Consider the following 19,959-nt stretch of genomic DNA (forward strand, 5'->3'; position numbering starts at 1 on the left):
AATCAGAGCTCGAGATTACCCGCAGACGCGAGAGCGACAGCTTCGAGACAAATTTCTTGGGAATTACGGACTGTGGAGTTATAGCGCGTGAAAATTACGGTGTGTGGTATTATGGCAAGTGGAATTATGACGCGTAAAAATTTAGACGCGTGGAAGTATGGCGTGTGGAATTATGGCGCTTAGAAATTTCGACGCGTAGAAGTAAAATGCATGGAAATACGGCGTATAGAAATTACGGAGCGTGGAATTATGGCGTGTGGAAATTACGCCGCGTGGAAATACAGCGCGTGGAAATTACGGAGTGCGGAGTTATGGCGCGTGAAAATTACGATGCGTAGAAATTTCGGCGCGTGGAATTATGGCACGTAGAAATTTCGACGCGTAGAAATACATCGCGTGGAAATAGGGCGCGTGGAAATTACAGAGCGTGGAATTATGGTGCGTGGAAATTACGCCGCGTAAAAATATAGCGCGTGGAAATTACGGAGCGAAAAATTATATTCCTTAATAATTCAAAAACGAAGCTTTCGACCCCACTTTTGCAAATGGAAATCTTATTTCAGAATCGCGTCAGCTACCATTTCAGGGACCTACAATTGTGAGACACCCTCTATTTGTTAGGTTAAGGAATGCAAAACACGGTGGTACAATAATGCAATTTTATTTACAAAAATGTTTAAAGTTTTGACAATACTTGGCCGATTGATAAATACACGCGTTTGTACAGAACTTAAATACATACAAAATTTACATTGATTTTTAAACAGTGATGAATGAAACGATGAAAGTGAAAGTAATTCGTTAAAATTGCTATAAAGATGATCGTACAAAATACACATGGTACAAAAACATTAATATACAATTATAAATATTAAAGCAATTCGGAAACTTTGATTTGACAGTCATCTAACAAGAAGCGCAAGAAATATTTCGATAGATTTTCTCCATGCACCCATATTGATTCTGAATTTTCTACCTTTATCTCCGTCGGTAAATTCTCTACATTTGATGACACGATACCTTTATTAACAGCGAATGGTATTGTGCATCGTCGTCATAGAATTTTTCTTACTAAATGTCGCTAATAGAACAACTGCAGGTACACCACTTTTAACTGATATAATACTACTAAACTAAGAGACTAATACCCTAATTCCCATTCATTATTGAATAATTGTTGAGCAACTCGGACCTGATGAGGTACGCCAACCTCTCTAACGCCTGCAAAAGAAGCAGAAAGACAAAAATTAGTAAATGTATCGAATGCTGGTAACAGTTTGTACGTCGGTTGGTAAAGAAGGAATCTGTTGCATCCGAAACAAGATTTTCTAATCTGAGTTAGTAATTTTTGTTATATTTTAAGATGAAAATCTACATTTAAAATTTTTAGGTTTTATCCTATCATCTGCACAATGATTTTTGTATCCTAACATCTACACAATGAGTGTAATCTACACAATGATTGTAATCTACACAAGAGAGTAGATTTAGAACCTCAGCAGTACTTAATTACAACGGATGATTATGCGTTCTTTTGAAGTGCAACGTATTATATCAAAACATACCAGATCCATTTCTTCATAAGAAGCTTTAGCGAAGCTTGCTCTGATAGCATTGCAGGGCTTGCTAGGATCCCTCATGAAGGCTGCACCAGGTGCCATTATGACACCTTCCATGACACCCCTTTGCATGATCATCTTCCAGGTGTCTTTGATGCCTCGTACTTTGATCCACAGGAAGAAACCTCCCATGGGAATTGAGAAGTCTGCCAGACCTATAGAAACATAGGACAACAAGGTTTAGATTATTGTATCTATAGTAATTTGCATATATTTTGACAGTTAGTTTCGGTCCCTATATTTACATTTCTGTACTTGTAAATCCCTATATTCATCAATTTCTATATTTCCAAGTTTGTACGCCCACAATTCTTTATAGGTTGTTCAGTGTCTCTATGAGTAATGTGGAGGAATATGAGGAATAACATATGAAAAACATCTATGTATCTTCAAATTTTTACGTTACCAAATGCCTCCATATCCCAAATCTTTAGGTCTCCATATTTCGACGTCCGCAAAATACGAACACCCCCAAATCTCTACGCCCCCAAATTACTAAATGGAATTTCTACGTGTCTAAATTCCTACATACCCTAATTCCAATATTCCCAAAATCTCTATGACCCCAAAATTTCTATGTCCCCAAATCTCTACATCTCCAAGTCGTTACGTCCCCAAATTCCTACATCCCCAAATTCCTGAGTCTCCAAATTCCTACATCCCGAAATCTCTACGTTTCCAAATTCCTACATTTCCAAATCCCTAAGTTTCCAAATTCCTATATCTCCAAAACCTCCACGTCCCCAAAATTCCTACGTCTCCAAGTCCCTACATCCCCAAGTCCCCACGTCCCCAAATCTCCACATCCCCAAATTCCTATATCCCCAAAATCTCCACATCCCCAAATCCCTACCTCTCCAACTCACTCTACCCCCACACACCTACCCCACACTCCCATACCCGCTAATTTCCATCTCCATAACTTTGACCATCCATTAACAAAACACAACTACAAACCTCTCAAATGTTTTTCAGCCAACGCCGCGATAACGTCCCTCCGTTGTTTGTAAAAACACCTGATCCCCATGAAATGACTCATCAGTCCATCGTATCCCCATGTCTTTATCAGCTTGTACAGTATCACCTAGAAACAAGCAAGCGATCATGAAGAAAACGGTTTCCCCTTTCGCGTGCTTCTATCACTAACGATAATGTGCAATCACCATGTTTACGTTTGCGATAAGAGCGGACACGCGCCACTGTTGGCAAAGCTTACACGATAATTGCAAGAAGCGTGGCTGTAGTATTTTTCTTCTTGTATTTCGTCATTCGGGTAAAATAATATTTACGGTTGGCCGACGCCCACTTTCGCGATTATTCGCGATTATTATATCGTTACGAAGCATACGGTGACATGCATTTTATTTACGATCTTTAATTTATTAGGGCTGTTCTGATCTTCGACTGTCAAAAAATAGTTTAAAGGATGAATTCGACTGTTCAACGTTCGATTTTTCGATTATTCAACAGTGGGAGATTGTTAGGGTTTAGGGTTATTGGCTCGAGTTTCAGTTTATTCGTTGTTTAACCCCTTGCAGTATTTTAACGAGCTAGACTTGGGACGCACTTACGGTGACGCACTCGCGACAAATGTTTATTTAATATTTAATACATTTTGATTTAAAGTTCAAGTCTAATTATAATTTGTATAGTCAAAGATCGTTGAATACAAAATGGCCACATTTTAAATTTCTTTAATGATTTTAATTTCTATTGTAATTAATAATTATTTCTGACTGTTGCAGTCTATTGCCTGATAACAGTTTCTACAAATTCCTGTGGTTCTCCTGTATAGTTGTTTTCTCATCAAAAATATGATCACATAATTTGCATATCGAATCTGTTACAAACATTTCGATCATGTACACGTCTGATAATTCATTGACGTAATACCTTGGACATGTTTATAGAAAGCGCTACTGTAAGAAGCGTCTAAAAATCGACACGATAACCTAGGGAGGTAGACCTGAACTCGATTTCGCGTCAGCAAAATTATACCGTTCGATATCTTAGAACTGCTTCATGTCCCAAATGACCCAAAATTAACCATCGAATTTGGAACAAATTTTCCATTCCAGTATTTTGAGCTTATCGTGCCTCGATAAAACTGAAACATCGTCTGAATATCCCCAGAATGTACCAACGAAGGGTTGAAGAAAACCACCCTACCAACCTGCGATAACGTAGGCGCGTGCAAATGGCTGCTCTGCAGGTGTAGTTCTATACTGGCTATCAACGGAGCTGCAGCCGTCACGAATCCTAATCTAATACCACTGCTGACCACTTTCGAGAAGGAGTCCAACCTGATCACTCGTCCTTCTGTGTCCAACGATAAGAACGACTTCGGTTCCACCTGTGCAAACACGATTCGATTTAGACTTGATTAGTAACCTGTGGAGTGCAGCTGTTTAAACTGCATTTATGTGGGATAAATGATTGGAACGTTATGCTACGGTATTATAATATGCGGCGATTAATGTTCGATCGATGGCATTAGAATTTGGATGAATTCGGGTATTAATGGTATTTCAGCGGATATTGGATTGTTGTGTCGATTATGGGGGTGAAGACGATGTGTATAGGACGATGCAACGCGTTGAAATTTATGCAAGATTCTGTGCAGTGAAATTTGATGCGGGGAGATATCCAATGTGGAGGTATCTGACGGGTCGATATCTAGAAGGTGGTGTTTAACGCAGAGGAAGCTAAGGTTTGATTATTCTACGCATTGCAAACTTACACATGGAGACTCTATATATTGAAATTTTACGCATCGATATGTAACACGGGGAGATATCTGACATGTCGATAACTAACGAGTCTATATTTAACGCATCGAGATATCAAACTTGATGAAGTCTAAGGTTTCACTATTCTACGCGTTGCAATCGTACGCACGGTGACTCTACACATCGAAATCTAACGCATGGAGATGTCTAACGCGTCGAAATCTAACGCGTGAGAATTCTACGCATTGCAATTTAATGCGTGAGAATTCTACGCGTTGCAATCTAACGCATGGCGACTCTATGCACCGAAATCTGAAGCGTGGAGATATCTAATGCGTCGATATTTAACGCGTGAAAATTCTACGCGTTGCAATCTAACGCATGGCGATTCTATGCACCGAAATCTGACGCGTGGAGATATCTGACGCGTCGAAATCTAATGCTTGAGAATTCTACACGTTGCAATCTAATGCGTGAGAAATCTACTCGTTGCAATCTAACGCATGGCTACTCTGTGCATCGAAATCTATCGCTCCGATATCTAACGCGCCAATATCTAACGGGTCGATATTTAATGCGCAGTTATCTATCGCACAGATTCTAAAGCGTATCAATATAACTTCTCAGTATCAAAAGATGTCAAAAGACGTAAAATTTTTGGAAATCTGAACATTTCACTCACATCGTCAAAATGCATGAAATGGTAAGGATCATCATCAATAATCAGGAAGTTGTATTCGCACGCTATCCTGTAGATTTCCTTCCGCCTCTCCAATGGAATAACGACTCCCGTAGGATTTGTCCCGGTGGCGTTTATGTACATTATTTTTGGCATTTTCTTGCCAGATAACTCCCTGTTCTTCAACGTCTCTCTAAGGATCTCAGGTACAACGCCATACTCGTCCTGCGGAATCGGTATCAGCTCCGCCTTATGAGGCGTCACCTGTAATTAAATAAATATTTATTGAACATATGTTTCATCTTGAACCCGATAACCCGATGCGTTTATGTTGTGTCAACTATTTGTTATCTGTTGTTAATATGTAACGGCGATAAGAGGAGTTGTTTGTGTAATCTTTGCACAGTGTAACGCGAAATGAGCAATTGTTTTACGTATGGTTTTATCAAATAACGTTGATAACGAGGTATTGAAATAATTGTTTAAAGAACAAACTATCCCTTTCCGATTAGAGGAAATTGTATTATAAATTAGATTTATTATATGTATCGATAAGTCGATGAAAAATTACTAGGCTAATCAAGCGCACGCGAGAGAGATGAACTTTGCAGATATTTGCTGCGGCAAGGTTATGTTTTTCAAGCTATCTAAACGGTTTGTTAAACAGCGCGTGGCTGTAATGTTGACCGATTTCTTATCTTTCGATGACCTGTAACTTTGCAGATCGTTTAAAACACGTCAGTGACCCGGAAGAGTTTTACCTATACCTATTCTAGTTTACAAATTATATTTTACTATTAAAATATTACATACGAAATTTCAGAATAGATTGAACGATGCTCATAACATACGCAACGACTTAATAAATATTTCATAGGTAAATTAACATTAATTACTAGTGTTGACGATAACTAATGACCAAGATAAAAATTAAAATTTAATTTTATGCTTTCTTCAAATTGTACGTTTAAAGATTACATAAATGTGTAATGATAACGTTTGGTTATCGTTTAAGTAGCCTTTGATTTTTAAGGAAATCTGAATGTAAAGCCTTTAAAAAATTTGGAAATCCATAAGGATTTAAAAATTTTAACTTTCTAAAAATTAATATGTGTAGCATTCGTCAAGATATTGCTTACGATCGAAATATTTGATTTAAAAGGAATAAAAAAAAGAGTAAACAGAAAATGGTGAATCACTAACCACAACTTCCACGCCCGGATAAAAAGGATCATGCACCAGAAGTGGATCTCCAGGACCAATTATGGCTTCCAAAGTTTTGCTTAATCCGTCCTGAGATCCAGATACCACCACAATATCGCGGCTCTCCCATAAGGGTGGTGCGTGCGCCCTTCTCTGAAACTCCCTCAGGGTCTGAAATCAATTTAATATCCAACGTTGTTAAACATATTGGAAGCAATCATATTATAAGATTGAAAGACTGCTTTAACAACGCATATTCGTGATTCAAAAGTGATTCTCTTAAATGTTACTCGACGTTTAAATTATGCATCTTTCTGATTATGAATAAAGTTGCTATGATATTATGAAATTGCTTACCTGAAGAAGCGGTGGATATCCTTGGGTAGGAATGTACTGCAACGCAGCACCCAATTCTCGATCGTCGAGGGTGAAAGACGATCCATCCTTAAGTTTGATGGAAATTTCTGTGAATGGAAACGTCTCCTCGTTTGGCATTCCCTCGGCGAGAGATACCAGGGTTTTGGGCGCTGAGTACGCTATTTTCGCTGTAATACATCGTTAAAAATTACTTAGAAGCTGTTATCAAATTTCTGTTTTTTCATTAAATTTTAGTTTTTCTTGTGATTGCAATCTCAGTATTAAGTATAGTAGACTCTACTGCTACGTAGGAAGGTTTGATGATGCAATACGCGAAGATACAGTGCGTAGAGAATATAGAAAATCGTTTGGCGAAAATAACGCGTAGGAGATACGGAGCGTTGAGATATGGAGCGTAGAGAAACGGAGCGTGGAGATACGGAGCATGGAGATACGGAGTGTGAAGGTACGGAGTGTGAAGGTACGGAGCGTGGAAATACGAAGCGTGGAGATCCGGAGCATGAAGGTACGGAGCGTGGAGATACAGAGCGTGGAGATACGAAGCGTGGAGATCCGGAGCATGAAGGTACGGAGCGTGGAGATACGCAGCGTGGAAATACAGAAAGTTAAAGGAGAACGTGTAGAAACATAACGCGTGGAAATACAACGCGTAGAAAATTCAACTCATCAAAAATTCTACACATAGAAAATACAATGCTTCGAAAATTCTACACATATAAAATACAATGCATAGAAAATTCAAAGCTTGAGAAATACAACGCGTCGAAAATTCAAAGCTTGAGAAATACAACGTGTCGAAAATTCAAAGCTTGAGAAATACAACGCATAGAAAATATAATTCGTCCAAAATTCAACGCATTAAAAATTCCACGCGTAGAAAATACAATACTTCGAAAATTCTACACGTACAAAGTACAATGCATAGAAAATTCTGCACGTAGAAAATATGACCCCCGGAAATTACAAAGCGTGGAAATATAACGCGTGACGATACAAAGCTTGATGACAGTGAACACTAGAATAAAATCATTTCAAATTCACAACTTTCTTCTGTCACTGTTCCCCATAAAAGTTCCCCATATAATACCAAAAATCATCAATAAAATCTTACTTAATTCCCTGGTAGTCGCCGATCGTCGTCGCTTGGACACCTCATTCGTAAACAACGAATAATCCATCTTCAATTCCTCCTTATTCTTATGCATCTTGAAAAGGGATTCACTACTTACAATTTACCTAGCACTCTTCCCTTTACTAACTGAAATTACTAACTGAAATTACTAACTGAAATTCGTCTTGAATTTACTAAACACAGTGACAAAGAAATAGTCGAACGAAAGGTGCGCCGGTTAACAACACATTCTTTTTCATGAAATACCAACGCTACCACTATCAACACTGACAGCGCTTCTCGTTTACCCGGCTTTTATATTTAGCGATAGCTTTGGTTGCGTCAGATAACGTTAACACGTTCTGAAAGGAGCACGCGTGTTCAGATGTGTTTACTAATACTCCCATCGATCATTCATAATACGTTGTCATCAATAAAAAAAGGTTTTCGAGTGAAAACGATTCCTCGAAACAAAATGGACGACCTACATAAAATAAGGATGGTTAAAATAGAACACTATCGAGCAATTGTAATAATATTATTACTCTTTATAATCGTGTGACGTAGTAAACAAACTTCGTACAATAACTTCACGAATGACGTACGGTGAATATTTTGGTAAATAATTAAGCAATTTATTTTCTTCACGCAACTACGCAGGAAAACGAGACCAGAGGGGAATTAAGCGATTTCTTAGTATTCGGGGAAAATTTTGGATGTAAGAAAAATTGAATCGTGGGATTTTTGTCGGTGAATCAGAATCACACGCGACGAGAACATCTGTCGAAAGATTCGCAATATCTGCCAGTCATGATGTAATTCTGTTCAGCGTTTACATCGGCATGAATGAATGACGAAAATGACAGTGACACTGACCCGGTTTCCCCGACACTCGTCGCTGAATTTTTCCGAAAAGCGTCAGACACTTTCCTCATGATCTCACGAAACCTCTCCATTGCATGTCTAAACATTAAATTAAAATAGAAAAAGTTTAAACTAGAAAAAGGTCGACTAAAATTACATCATTCTCTTATGGACCAAAGTAATTTAATGATATCTTCATGAAATAATAATTTAATGACAGAGAATGTTATGGAAATTTGGTCGAAAATTCGTGTAACATTTTTCTGCAAGATGGCCGCCCAGGAGATTAATCGCTTGTTACGAAATGTTGTTTCGTCTTCAAGCTTATCTGTTTCTTGAACGAAAAATGCATCTTGTTCGATTGTTACAATGTTATCGAAGCGGCAGAGAGTCTTTGTTGCCACTTTGTCCTCGCCTTTCAACGATGAGGGAGGGTTTGAAAAATATTGCTATATTCGCGAGAAGTCACGGAAACGTCGATAAACAAACGATTGACGTCGAACGATACGAATCGACGAGGACGTGGAGATTCCCCTTCAGCTACCAATCGATTATTGATCGAGCAACAAGTCGAGCAAGAAGGACGATTAGCGATAGATCGTCGACGAACCGTGACATTCGATTCTCGTGCCGGGGCTGAGAAATAAATGATAATTAATCTGGCTTGATAAATTTTTTCTCTTTTATTGGCTGCTACGTTTGACGTATGTACATCGATGCTCGAAAGTTTCCAGTTACCGAGCTTTTTTCAACACTTTCATGATGCAACAATTTACACCTCTTCTGGCTTGCTGGAATATTTTGACAAATACAATTTTTAGTAGATTAATAGACAATTTTTTAGTGGAACTTTTATTAGGTCATTTTAGTATTTTATTCAGTAATTTTTTTTACATATTGTATATTTTTTTTATATTGTTGTTACATTTTATACTGGCATCTTGTGACTTCAAGATTATTCATGAATTTTTGAGTAAAATTATTTTTATATTCCGATATTTATTTTGCTGCTTAAACACATATGTTCTAGATGATTTCAAAAATTTTTTGCAAACGTCAGGAAACATTTAAGAACGTTTTTACAAGAAAATATTTAAGATCGTTTTTCACATCGTTGAACAAAACAATATTAGCTGATTTTATACGACAAATAAAAATTCTATCAGATCTTCTATAGTCTCAAAAATAAAATAAATTTGAAAATGAATAACTTCTACAGAAATTCACAGTAACAGGTTCCAAATGTAATTTTATTTACAATAAAAAGAAAAGTGATCAACGTAAAATCGAACGAGTTAAAATAATTATAGTGTTTCGCAGTTATCAGAAACTTTTAGCAGACAGTGTATGTATCTTTCGCGGAGACGAGCAACTCCCACCAAAGAAACTTGGGAGCACGCCACTTTCTTTATTTTTGCCTCGCATTAATCTAATACATGAAATTTCGTAAGCAATGTTCTGATGCAAGACACGACGAGGATTTACTTGGCTTCGTTCCTTCCTCGTGATCATCTTCCTCGGCAGACGAGGCGGTTGACCTAACTTAATTAGACTGCGATTGTTTATGTACGACTCGTTTAACATATACATAAACATGTGTCAGACAGAAGAAACTAGAAAAGAATAAAATAGTGGCCCGCTTTTTTGTGTCACACGTTAATGAACGAGTCGTATCTACTTTTAAACTGCGAATCGATAAAAATTTGATGTAGAAATCTTTTTACGTAAGTTTGTTAACGGGCTTTTAGTGTTGAAGGCTTTTAAGTGGATGAAAATCGGAAGAAATTTTATTGTATATAAAAATTATGTATCGATGGAATTTGTAGATTTTGTGAGAAAGATTTTCATCTTTTAATGAAAATTTTATTCAGAGATTAATCGCTTAAAGAATTTACTTGAAGGAGTAGTGAAGGATTTGAGAAATTTCAGAATGCGGAAGATTTCTTGCAGATTTAGTTAATAAGAAATATTTTTTCACAGCAGTGAATTCTTTTTGACTATAAAAATGAAGTAATTGCAATTGAAATTGCAATTGAAGAATAATTGTTTCCCCGTTAATCGCTAAAGGTTGAAAGGTTACACATTCTATTATATAGAATTAAACGTATAACGTGACCAACGTATCGCTCCGATAATAAAACCATTTGATTATGCAAAATAACACCGTATCTATCACCCGTAATCCGCAATTACGTAATTAGACAAAATATGCGAATGACAGTTTATATATAAATCGATTGTATAACAACGAGGAAACGGTACTCGTAACGTCCGTCATTTTAATCGTTCGATTAGAACTCCATAAGTTCTGTACTTTCCATATCGCAACGATGATGTACGAATATTTCGAGTTCAATGACGCTAAATAACTGAATCGAAGGAATCCCAATAAGAAGAGTATCATGATTACTGTAAATCAGCCCGATAGTGTCACTTTGCTATCCCGTTTTCAGTTTTCGTTTTGCTGAGACGTCACGCGATAACGGCGGGACAAGAGACGTTCGAAAACAATACGTGATTATGCGTCTAGGGAATATCTAGGATTGTGGAAGGGCTTGAGGGATATTAAACTGCTTAGAACTTGGAGAGTTAGGTTAGGTTAGATGGGGACTTACGAAAAGTTATGGAGATCTAAAGATTCTGAAGAATCTAAAAATTCTTACTCTTGACAAATCTCATTGGAGAAATGACTCAAATTACTCTTTGGAGTACCTAACAAAATTATAGGAAAATCTAAATATCAAGTTAGGGAAATTATACAAAAAATTTGAGGACCTAGCGAAGACTCTTACTCCTAAAAAATCAAAAACTCCAGAAATCAGAGATTTCCTCAGAAAAGTAAGTATAATCCAAGAAAACCTTAGAGAGTGAATTGGAGAGATCCTATGAAGTTCAATGTACTTGTAACCTATGACCCACCAAAAAAAATGCAATCTTTTTTGAATAATCATAATCAACAATTTTTGGGAATACGAGGTCAAAGATTGAATTATCTCCAAGGAGTAATTAGCGAAAGTGAGCGACTAATTTACAATTATAAGGTTATCAGCTGACAAGCCTGCCGCGACAAGGTGACACCTTAACGGTGACGCGAATTTCTCAGGATCAATCCGGGATGCGATTACGTAAAAACTTGCATAAGCAATTCTTATCAATTATCATCGACAATACACATTAGCCGGGGATATTTTTCCATGTGCATGATGCAACAGTAGATCTTATTTAAAGCATTATCGATAATAGACCTCGACCGCGTCTCGAAAATTGTACGATTAAAAGAGATCTATTCGTGATAGACGTGTTATGCTTGACTTCAGGTTTTTTATTTGATAATCGGTTTGACGAAATCCGCTGATGCTGCGCTCTTGCTGGTTGATAACGAAGTAGCGATAGACAAGATGTCGGTAGATGGAACGTATCTTGTGAGAAATAAATTATTTTAATATCTAGTTTGGCGAGACGGTACGGCGTTCGGTTGAAACGGTAGGAAGGCCATCTTATAAAATGGTGAAGAAACTTGTAACTGTATGTTTTACCTTTATTCTAAATTACTTGTACAGTACTTATGGGATATGTAACGTGTGTGATGTATGTGAAGAGAAAGGCAGAAAAGAATTAATTTTGATATGGGAAAGATAGTCGACAGTCTGACAATAAGTGTCGCTGATATTCTGAACGCATCTTTGACGTAGAAATATATTTTATAATTTTATTTTTCAGGTTCGAGTCACCATAGTAGCGACATCTTGTTCTTGTATAGTGAACCGACTGTAAGAAATTACTTTCTAACGTTTCTAAATTTTGCCATTCTCAATTTTCAAGTCCAGAAATTCTTAAATCTTGCAATTCTTAAATTACATTTTTCCAAGTTCTACACCCCAGATTTTTAAGTTCTCCACCCTCTAAATCTTTCAATTCTTACATTTCCAAATATTCAACTGTCCAGATCTCTAAATTCCCAAGTTCATAAATTATCAAAGTCAACTACATAGACATCTAGTCTAGTTGTCCAAACTAATCTTACCACAATGTCTCATTCATACCACATCCCTATTTTTATTTATCACATTGCAATTCCAGAAGAAAGTTTCTACCATAAAATGCAGAAATTTCCCAGAGATCATCACTATCCCGTAAAACATATTACCAGCAAAACGATCAAAGCCCATAGAAACCTCCAGTGTTAATTTCATTAAAATCCCCCGAAAGTGTCCAACAGAAAAATCGTACCAATCAGATGCAGTAGAAGTCGTATTGGGAAGACGGAGATGGAGAAACGTACTTAACGAACGTAGAAGTTCATTAAAAGCGAAACGACATTAGCCGACCTAAAATCAACTCTCCGACGATTCCGCTTACGCCTGCTTCCAACCTGAGTGCCGTGAGCTCCACAGGTGAGGCAGAGAAGAAGCGGATGAGTCAAAGTAAGAGACTGCATAAAACAGAGCGAGATAGAGAAAGTACAGAAGATATAAAAGGAGGCGGAGTGGGGTTGCAACAGGAGGAGAAATCGTGTCGCAGAGCAAAGAGGCGAAAAAGAAAGAGACGGGTCCGCCGATAGGAAATAGATCCTCGCGATTGGCGGTGGTGACGAGGATCAAGAGGAGGTGAAGCCGAGGCGCGCGAACGGGGATGAAAAAAAAAGGCCCATCTCCTCACGGGAGATTGTCTTCCTTCGGGTGCTCGTAGAGCCCCTTTCGGTGCCGGCTGTCGTTAGCCTTAATAGAAACCACTCAGCGACTATGAATTGCCTACCGATTATCCTGCAAATTTCATTATTTTCCCGCTGGAACGATGCTGCATTGGTCGATCGTCTCGGGGCGTTTTCTTCGGGACCGGGCTTCTGCCGAGGAAATTTCCTTCGACCGCGAGATTAAGAATCGTGTCACCCGGTGAACTTTACTTGATACGTCACTGCTCGGACCCTACTTTTTATCTTTTATAACGCTTTGGAACATTCGTCAATGATTTGCTCAATAAATACATGATGTCACACTTGACAAAATTTTTCTTATACTTTAAGCGGTATAAATTGCTCAACACTGTTTTTGTTACGATAATTTAATTTTTAATGAGTAAACATTTAGTTTTGTAATAAATACACATTTTTGGCTATTCAATAAGTACTTCTTCTTGCGATGTCTTGATAATTGAACAAGAAAATAACACGTGTCATAGAAACTCATTAAGTCCATGGGGGTTGTAATGTATTTGTTAGGTTCGTCAACTAATTACACCTACAATATTAAAACAGACAAGGAAAGTTAAAATCTTGCCTCAACTGATATCAATCGTCTATTCAAATAATTAGACTTGATCTCCAAATTGAATCAACAAGTCAAATTGTATAAAAAATTCGAATAAAATCCACCATCACCAAAGTACGATTACGTCACTCTTAAAAATAGTGCAAGGGGTTAATTCAGAGCCAACTTTATTTTGTCGAGGTATTATCTTTTGTCTGCAAATTCCTTTAACAATACGGAGGCGAAATATTACAAAGCTTGTAAGGAAACATGCTTGAAGTGTCATTGTTTAAAATGGCACAATAAGGGTGAAATGTTTCTAAACATCTCCATTCTAAGAAAGCTCCTAAACGATTGAATAGGGATGAAAATTTCGGTGCATTGAAAGTCCGCGTTAATACAGCGTTCACGAGATAGTTTAGTATCTTATTCCCGCGGCAAAAGTGGGCCCTTCACGCCCCAAACGTTACCTAATTGGGTGCACCCCGCAGTCGTGGCATTATACGGGGTGTCAAAATACCTCTCTCTACCTTTAATCCTCCTTTCGTGGCACCGTATAGATCGTTCTCGTACCCCTCCGTGGTCTGACCTTCCTCGTAGCTCGTTGGGACAAAGAATGTGCATGCTTGTATCTCAAAGCGGCCGACCGAATGGAATGCACAATGGAATTGTCGCCACACGTCGTTTCGAGAAGTAAGAGACGTTTCCTTCACCTCGTCTGGCACGTTATAAGCCGTCTCTTAGAAAGAGACCCTCTAACAGAAGTGCTTTCCCAAGTGTAACATGTGTTTACGTATGTTTCTCCTTCCACCATAACCCCGTGTCACCCTCCACCCTTACCTTCGTCCACACCCTTTGTCGCGTGTTAAGTTCTTCAACGTTTTCACCTTCTCTACAAGCTGAAGGCTCTTTCGGGCTCTCTTGATTTCTCGTGTATACGATCGCGGGAATCGCGAGTTTTGAGACAGTCGGGAAGGAAAGGCAATTTTATTGTGAATGCGGAATCAACCGATCTGGGGTTACAAACGGATCGGTTACAGTCATTGGCGTAACTTTTGTTGGGTATGAAATGGGTGTATTTATTGTGGAACTTGGTTTGAACGACTTGGAAGAACAACTTGAGGAAAGGATTTGAGAAAGTTTTATTCATTCGAGGGCAGAGTCGATTTTAATTAGTCTGTAATTTTAGAACGTTTTAAAATTGTACAGTTATGAAGTACCTAAGTCCTGAAGTTTCAGATTCTTTTATTCGTTCGAAGGCAGAGTTGATTTTAATTAGTCTTTGCAATTTTAGAATGTTCCAAAATTGTACAGGTATCAAGTACCTAAGTCCTGAAGCTTCAAACTCTTTGACACAAAATTCTAAATCCTTCAAGTTCTGAAACCATGAAATCCAAAAATCCTTAAAGTTCAGAAATTAAAATTTTTAACCCCTTCAAGTACCAAAACCTAAAACATTCAAATATAAAAATTCTGAAATAATCTTAATCTTAAGTTCTGAAACCATAAAATCCCAAAATTCTTAAAATTCAGAAATTAAAAAATTTCAACCCCTTCAAGTACCAAAATCCTAAAATCCAAAAATCCCTAAATTCTAATATTGCAACATCGTAAACTCCCCAAATCCTAATATCACATCCGAAAATCCTAATACAACCCATTATCCTAAAATCCTGCAATCTTAAAAAACCCCAAAATCCTAAAGTCAAACTAAAATTCAAAAATTCTCAATTACATCGCAGTATACGCCAATGGCAAGAATTTCAGCTCGAAGCGATTCGATGTCACATGGGGTGTAAGCGAAAATTTCGTGGTTCCTTTACAGACTTCCCAATGCCTTCATCTTCTTACATTTCTCCACGATGTCGAAGGTATTGAACCAGAATATTTCGACGAGAATATACGAGTCGTTCTTTATTGTTCTTGTAACGACGGTATTAAGAAGGCGCTAAAGAGAAAATTCTGATTTAATCGAGAGTCTTCAAGGTTGGACGGTCGGGGTTGAAATCTGATTTGACCTTTTGATGGAACACGCTTTTAGTTGGCGCCTTTTCCAACTTCAGGCTGGCTAACAGAATTACACCGAAGGACCGATAATTGCTGATAATTCGGTGGAACTTCGTTAAGACGCTCATCTGGGTCGGGACGAAATGCTTTCATTCGATTATTACTCGATTTCGATAATACGATTATCACGTTCGCGCCGTGAATCGATTACGAACTCGAGGTCGAACTCGAGTCACGGATCAACGTGACTCGCGAAAGAAACAAGCGAGTTTTGCTGAAATCAAACTGGAATTTGTTCGCGTTCTCGTTTGACGCGAGAAAATGAAACCGTGCGTTACAATTGTTCGCTAATTACACGAAATATTACATTCGTAATTAAACGGTTAATTCAGAACCAAAATGGGGTAACTTTTACGTCAGTTCATTTAAATTTTCTTCGACATTATGGAACGCAGCTTTTTCATTATTATAACCATGGAGATGGCTCCGAAATGGTAGCAGCATTAAACCGTTTATACCGAAATAATGAACGAATCAAATTAAAATTATATTTTCTCTGCAAACAGGGTGCGGTAATAATTTCGATATAACGAAAATTTCCACCCTTAACGAACGTTGTCGCTGTGAAAAATTTCAAGCAACGTACATAACAGATTACTTTCGAATAAATGCAAAATTAAACGACAATTAATTGAAAACGAATTTAATTCTCGTGTCACTCGAAACGTACCCCTCGGTACGTCTCCGATTGCGTTCTTTATCCTAATAAGGTTTACGAAGCTTTGGGCCGAGACCGGCCACCAATTATTGGTAATTGCGTAAAGATGTCACTTGGTAAGCGGATTGCTGGCGGTTTTACAGCATTGTACTCTTCTAAGCCACACCACGAGGCTGACAAGAGGAAGGGGACCGTTGCTTCTCGCCACCCCTCGAACGCTGACAATGAGCCAACACGTTCATTTTTCTCCCCCTGAGACGACGAGAAACTTTTTCTTTTTCTTTGGGGTGATCGTGCGAGACCTTGGTAATTTCTTGTGCCATGTATTTGATTTAAGTACTCACGATGTAGTTTAATTATTTTAAATTATTTAAAACTTACATACAAGATAGAAAAAATACAAGTGGACAAGTAGCAATTCAGTGTTTCATAGGTGCAATTTATTCTTACATATATATTTATAGTGTGAGCAGAGCATACTAGGGCTACAAGATAACGATTTAGGGACATAGATATTTGGGGTGTAAAGATTTGGAGATGTGTGGGTTTGGGGATATGTGGATTGGAGCATGTGTGGATTTTGGCATGTGTGGATTTGGGAATGTGTAGATTTGGAGATGTGTAGATTTGAGGATGTGTGAATTTGGGATGCGTGGATTGGGGCATGTATGGATTTGGGGATGTATGGATTTAGGGATGTGTGGATTTGGGGATGTGTGGATTTGGGAATATGTGGATTTGGGGATGTGTGGATTTGACGATTCATAGATTTGGGTATGTGTGGATTTGGGCATGTGTGGATTTGGAGATGTGTAGATTTGGGGATATAGGGATCTGGGGATGCAGAAGTTTGAGAACTCAGAAACCTAGAAAACTAGAAACCCAAAAACCTAGAAACCTAAGAATCGACATATCTTCAAATCCACATATACACATCCATAACATATGCACACATATCTCATTCAATACACACAAAAAACCTTCAATCTCATACAAAATACCAAATGCTTCAATTGACCCAGGTCCAACATTAACGATCGTCGAACAAAATTGTAAAAGTGCACACAGGCACCGTGAAAGATATTTGCAAGAGCAGGTTGTATCTGCAGTGTCGTTTTAATTACACCCCGAGCCATTACGGATCCCTTGAATATTTAATAGCTCCTCGAAAAAATAGAGCGAGAAACAAGCTGTAACAAATTCACGGTTACTCTGCGACTCGCCAGCTAGATTGCATCAACCGTGAGTCAATTAGCAACGGCATTCTAGGGACGTATACAATTAACGCCTTCTAACATCTTCATCAACGATGGACAATCAGCTGTGTGTAGATAGACATTTGCACATGAAGTTGTCTAAGTATCTCCAAATATCTCTTTGTTAAATAATTTTTATAATTGCTTCTTCGTGTGTGGATATCATATGTGTGATGTGGAGAAGAATATTATTGGATTGATTATAGTTAAAATTGTAGGTATGTATTTATAACACGTGTAAGTGAAGGTTTATATATATGTTCATTACACATGCAAGGTTTACACATATGTTACACACGCAAAGTTTATACATATATTACACATGTAAGGTTTACCACATATGTTACACATACATAACACATGCAAGGTTAGATATACATTACACATGCAAGGTTTACACCTATATTATATGCAAATATGTATGTTGTGTATATTGTATATTTTGAATGTACCAATTGTAAATTTTAATGTATAATAAATAAACGCAGTTTAATTACGACAAAACGAAACGAGGAAATTGATGTTATCACATACTAACTCCGCATGCGTGATTTATTTTACACATTTATAAAGACATTTCAAAATCTCTAATTTCGAATCAGGACTGTCCCGGGATACACCGATTTATTTTACTTCGCGTCGCGTTTTCATCAGGCGTAACGACCAAGTGTCACGGATAACCGGTGCTTTGCTCCACATCGGTCCCGCGCAGAAATTGAATTAGCTTCTCAGGGCGAAATTGAAAAATCCCTTAAACCGAGGCAACGTGAGCAAAAGTGGCTGTACGGGAGAGAACAGAAGGGACAGCGAAGAAGTGCGGTCCCGAAGGACGAATAAGGAGAAGAAATAAGATAGAAGAGAGAGAGAGAGTTCGGGTAAAAACTCAGGGCACCGCGAAAACTCGTTTAAAGATGAAAGGCCGGCTAACGACTTATTTTCGATAAGGAAAAGTTAAGGCACTCGCCCTCTGCGGTTCGCTCGAAAACGGAGGGGGCGAAAACTTGAACGTTTCTCGCGAGGGGTAGTTTTCCCCGTTCGACGATGTCGCGCTTCTTCCCGTCTCTTGCATCCCGGCAAAAACACAACAGTTGCGCGGGACTCAACTCAATTGCCATGTCAAAACGATGTGAAATGGGATTGATGTAATTTGGTTAGGCGCGCACCCCCGTCCTCCCTCGTTTTCTCTGTTCCGTGCAACCCCCGCGGTGTACCGTTTATACCCGTTCCCGTCACTGTCCACCGGGTGTTTCGCGACAAACGACTCGATTCAGGGCTGATTCTAATGACTTATGAAGTCAAGCCAAATGACCGAGGCTCGCCCTCTTATGTACAGTCCACCACAAATCTCATAGACGACATTATAACTGTTGCAAATGTTACTCTCGATTTTTACAGATTTTTGGGACAATTCTGGGGAGTAGAAATTTTGGGACGTTGATTTGGAGATATTGGCATTTGGGAACTTGAGTATTTGCACATTTAGGTGCATTTGGAGATGCAGTGAAATTTAGGGGTTTGGTCATTTGCACATTTAGGTGCATCTGGAGATACAGTGAAATTGGAAGATTTGGTTATTTGAACATTTTGGTGCATTGTAGATGAAGTGAAATCTAAGGATTTACTGATTTAGACATTTTGGTGCATATGAAGTTGCAGTGAAATCTGAAGATTTAGCGACTTGGACAAGTAGGTGCATAGATATTTGTAAATTTGAGAAAAGCTTAAGAATACAGGAATTTTTGAATGAGTTAATTTAAGGGTGCAGGAACCCTGAATATATAAATCTACAAATTTGGAAATTTGTTTGAGGGATTTGATGAGTTAGAAATTTGAGAACATCAAGATTCGAAAATCTAAAAAAGTAAAAATATAGGTTTGAGGGCCTAAGTAATTAAGAGACCTTGAGATTGAAGACAAAGGAACCTAACCTCTCTATGTCTTCAACCTAAGAATGTAAAGACAAAAGTTTGAGATCTAAGGACCTGAGTACTATTTGTAGGTCTAGTTTGCGAACGTAAATATTCCAAACCTTGCAATTTTAATAAGATTTCAGTATTTAAAAAATCAAATATTCAGGGATGAGAAAATATTAAAATTCTCAACCTCTTAACTTGTAAATATAAAAATGAAAAATTGAAAGATATAATAA

The 19,959-nt window shown here is 37.9% G+C and overlaps 1 protein-coding gene across 1 annotated transcript; it reads right to left on the bottom strand.

Moving 5' to 3' along the window:
• Positions 1–645: 645 nt before the first annotated feature.
• LOC100877030 (kynurenine/alpha-aminoadipate aminotransferase, mitochondrial) lies at positions 646–8,028 on the bottom strand. Its single transcript, XM_003706384.3, has 8 exons — positions 7,720–8,028; positions 6,588–6,775; positions 6,231–6,401; positions 5,031–5,291; positions 3,793–3,972; positions 2,577–2,703; positions 1,566–1,774; positions 646–1,221 (listed from the first exon to the last, which is right to left on the bottom strand). The coding sequence occupies exons 1-8, from the start codon at positions 7,811–7,813 to the stop codon at positions 1,150–1,152; spliced, it is 1,302 nt and encodes a 433-aa protein (XP_003706432.1). The 5' UTR covers positions 7,814–8,028; the 3' UTR covers positions 646–1,149.
• Positions 8,029–19,959: the final 11,931 nt, after the last annotated feature.

This window comes from Megachile rotundata, chromosome 9, assembly GCF_050947335.1.
Source record: "Megachile rotundata isolate GNS110a chromosome 9, iyMegRotu1, whole genome shotgun sequence".
NCBI classification, from domain to species: domain Eukaryota; kingdom Metazoa; phylum Arthropoda; class Insecta; order Hymenoptera; family Megachilidae; genus Megachile; species Megachile rotundata.

Bases quoted from the DNA above. Each gene is read 5' to 3' on its own strand.
- LOC100877030 (XM_003706384.3), bottom strand. From the start codon at position 7,813: ATGCATAAGAATAAGGAGGAATTGAAGATGGATTATTCGTTGTTTACG. The intron at 6,402-6,587 runs GTAAGCAATTTC...AATTGATTTCAG, and splicing joins GATATCCACCGCTTCTTCAG to ACCCTGAGGGAGTTTCAGAG. The intron at 2,704-3,792 runs GTTGGTAGGGTG...GCTTGTTTCTAG, and splicing joins ACGCGCCTACGTTATCGCAG to GTGATACTGTACAAGCTGAT.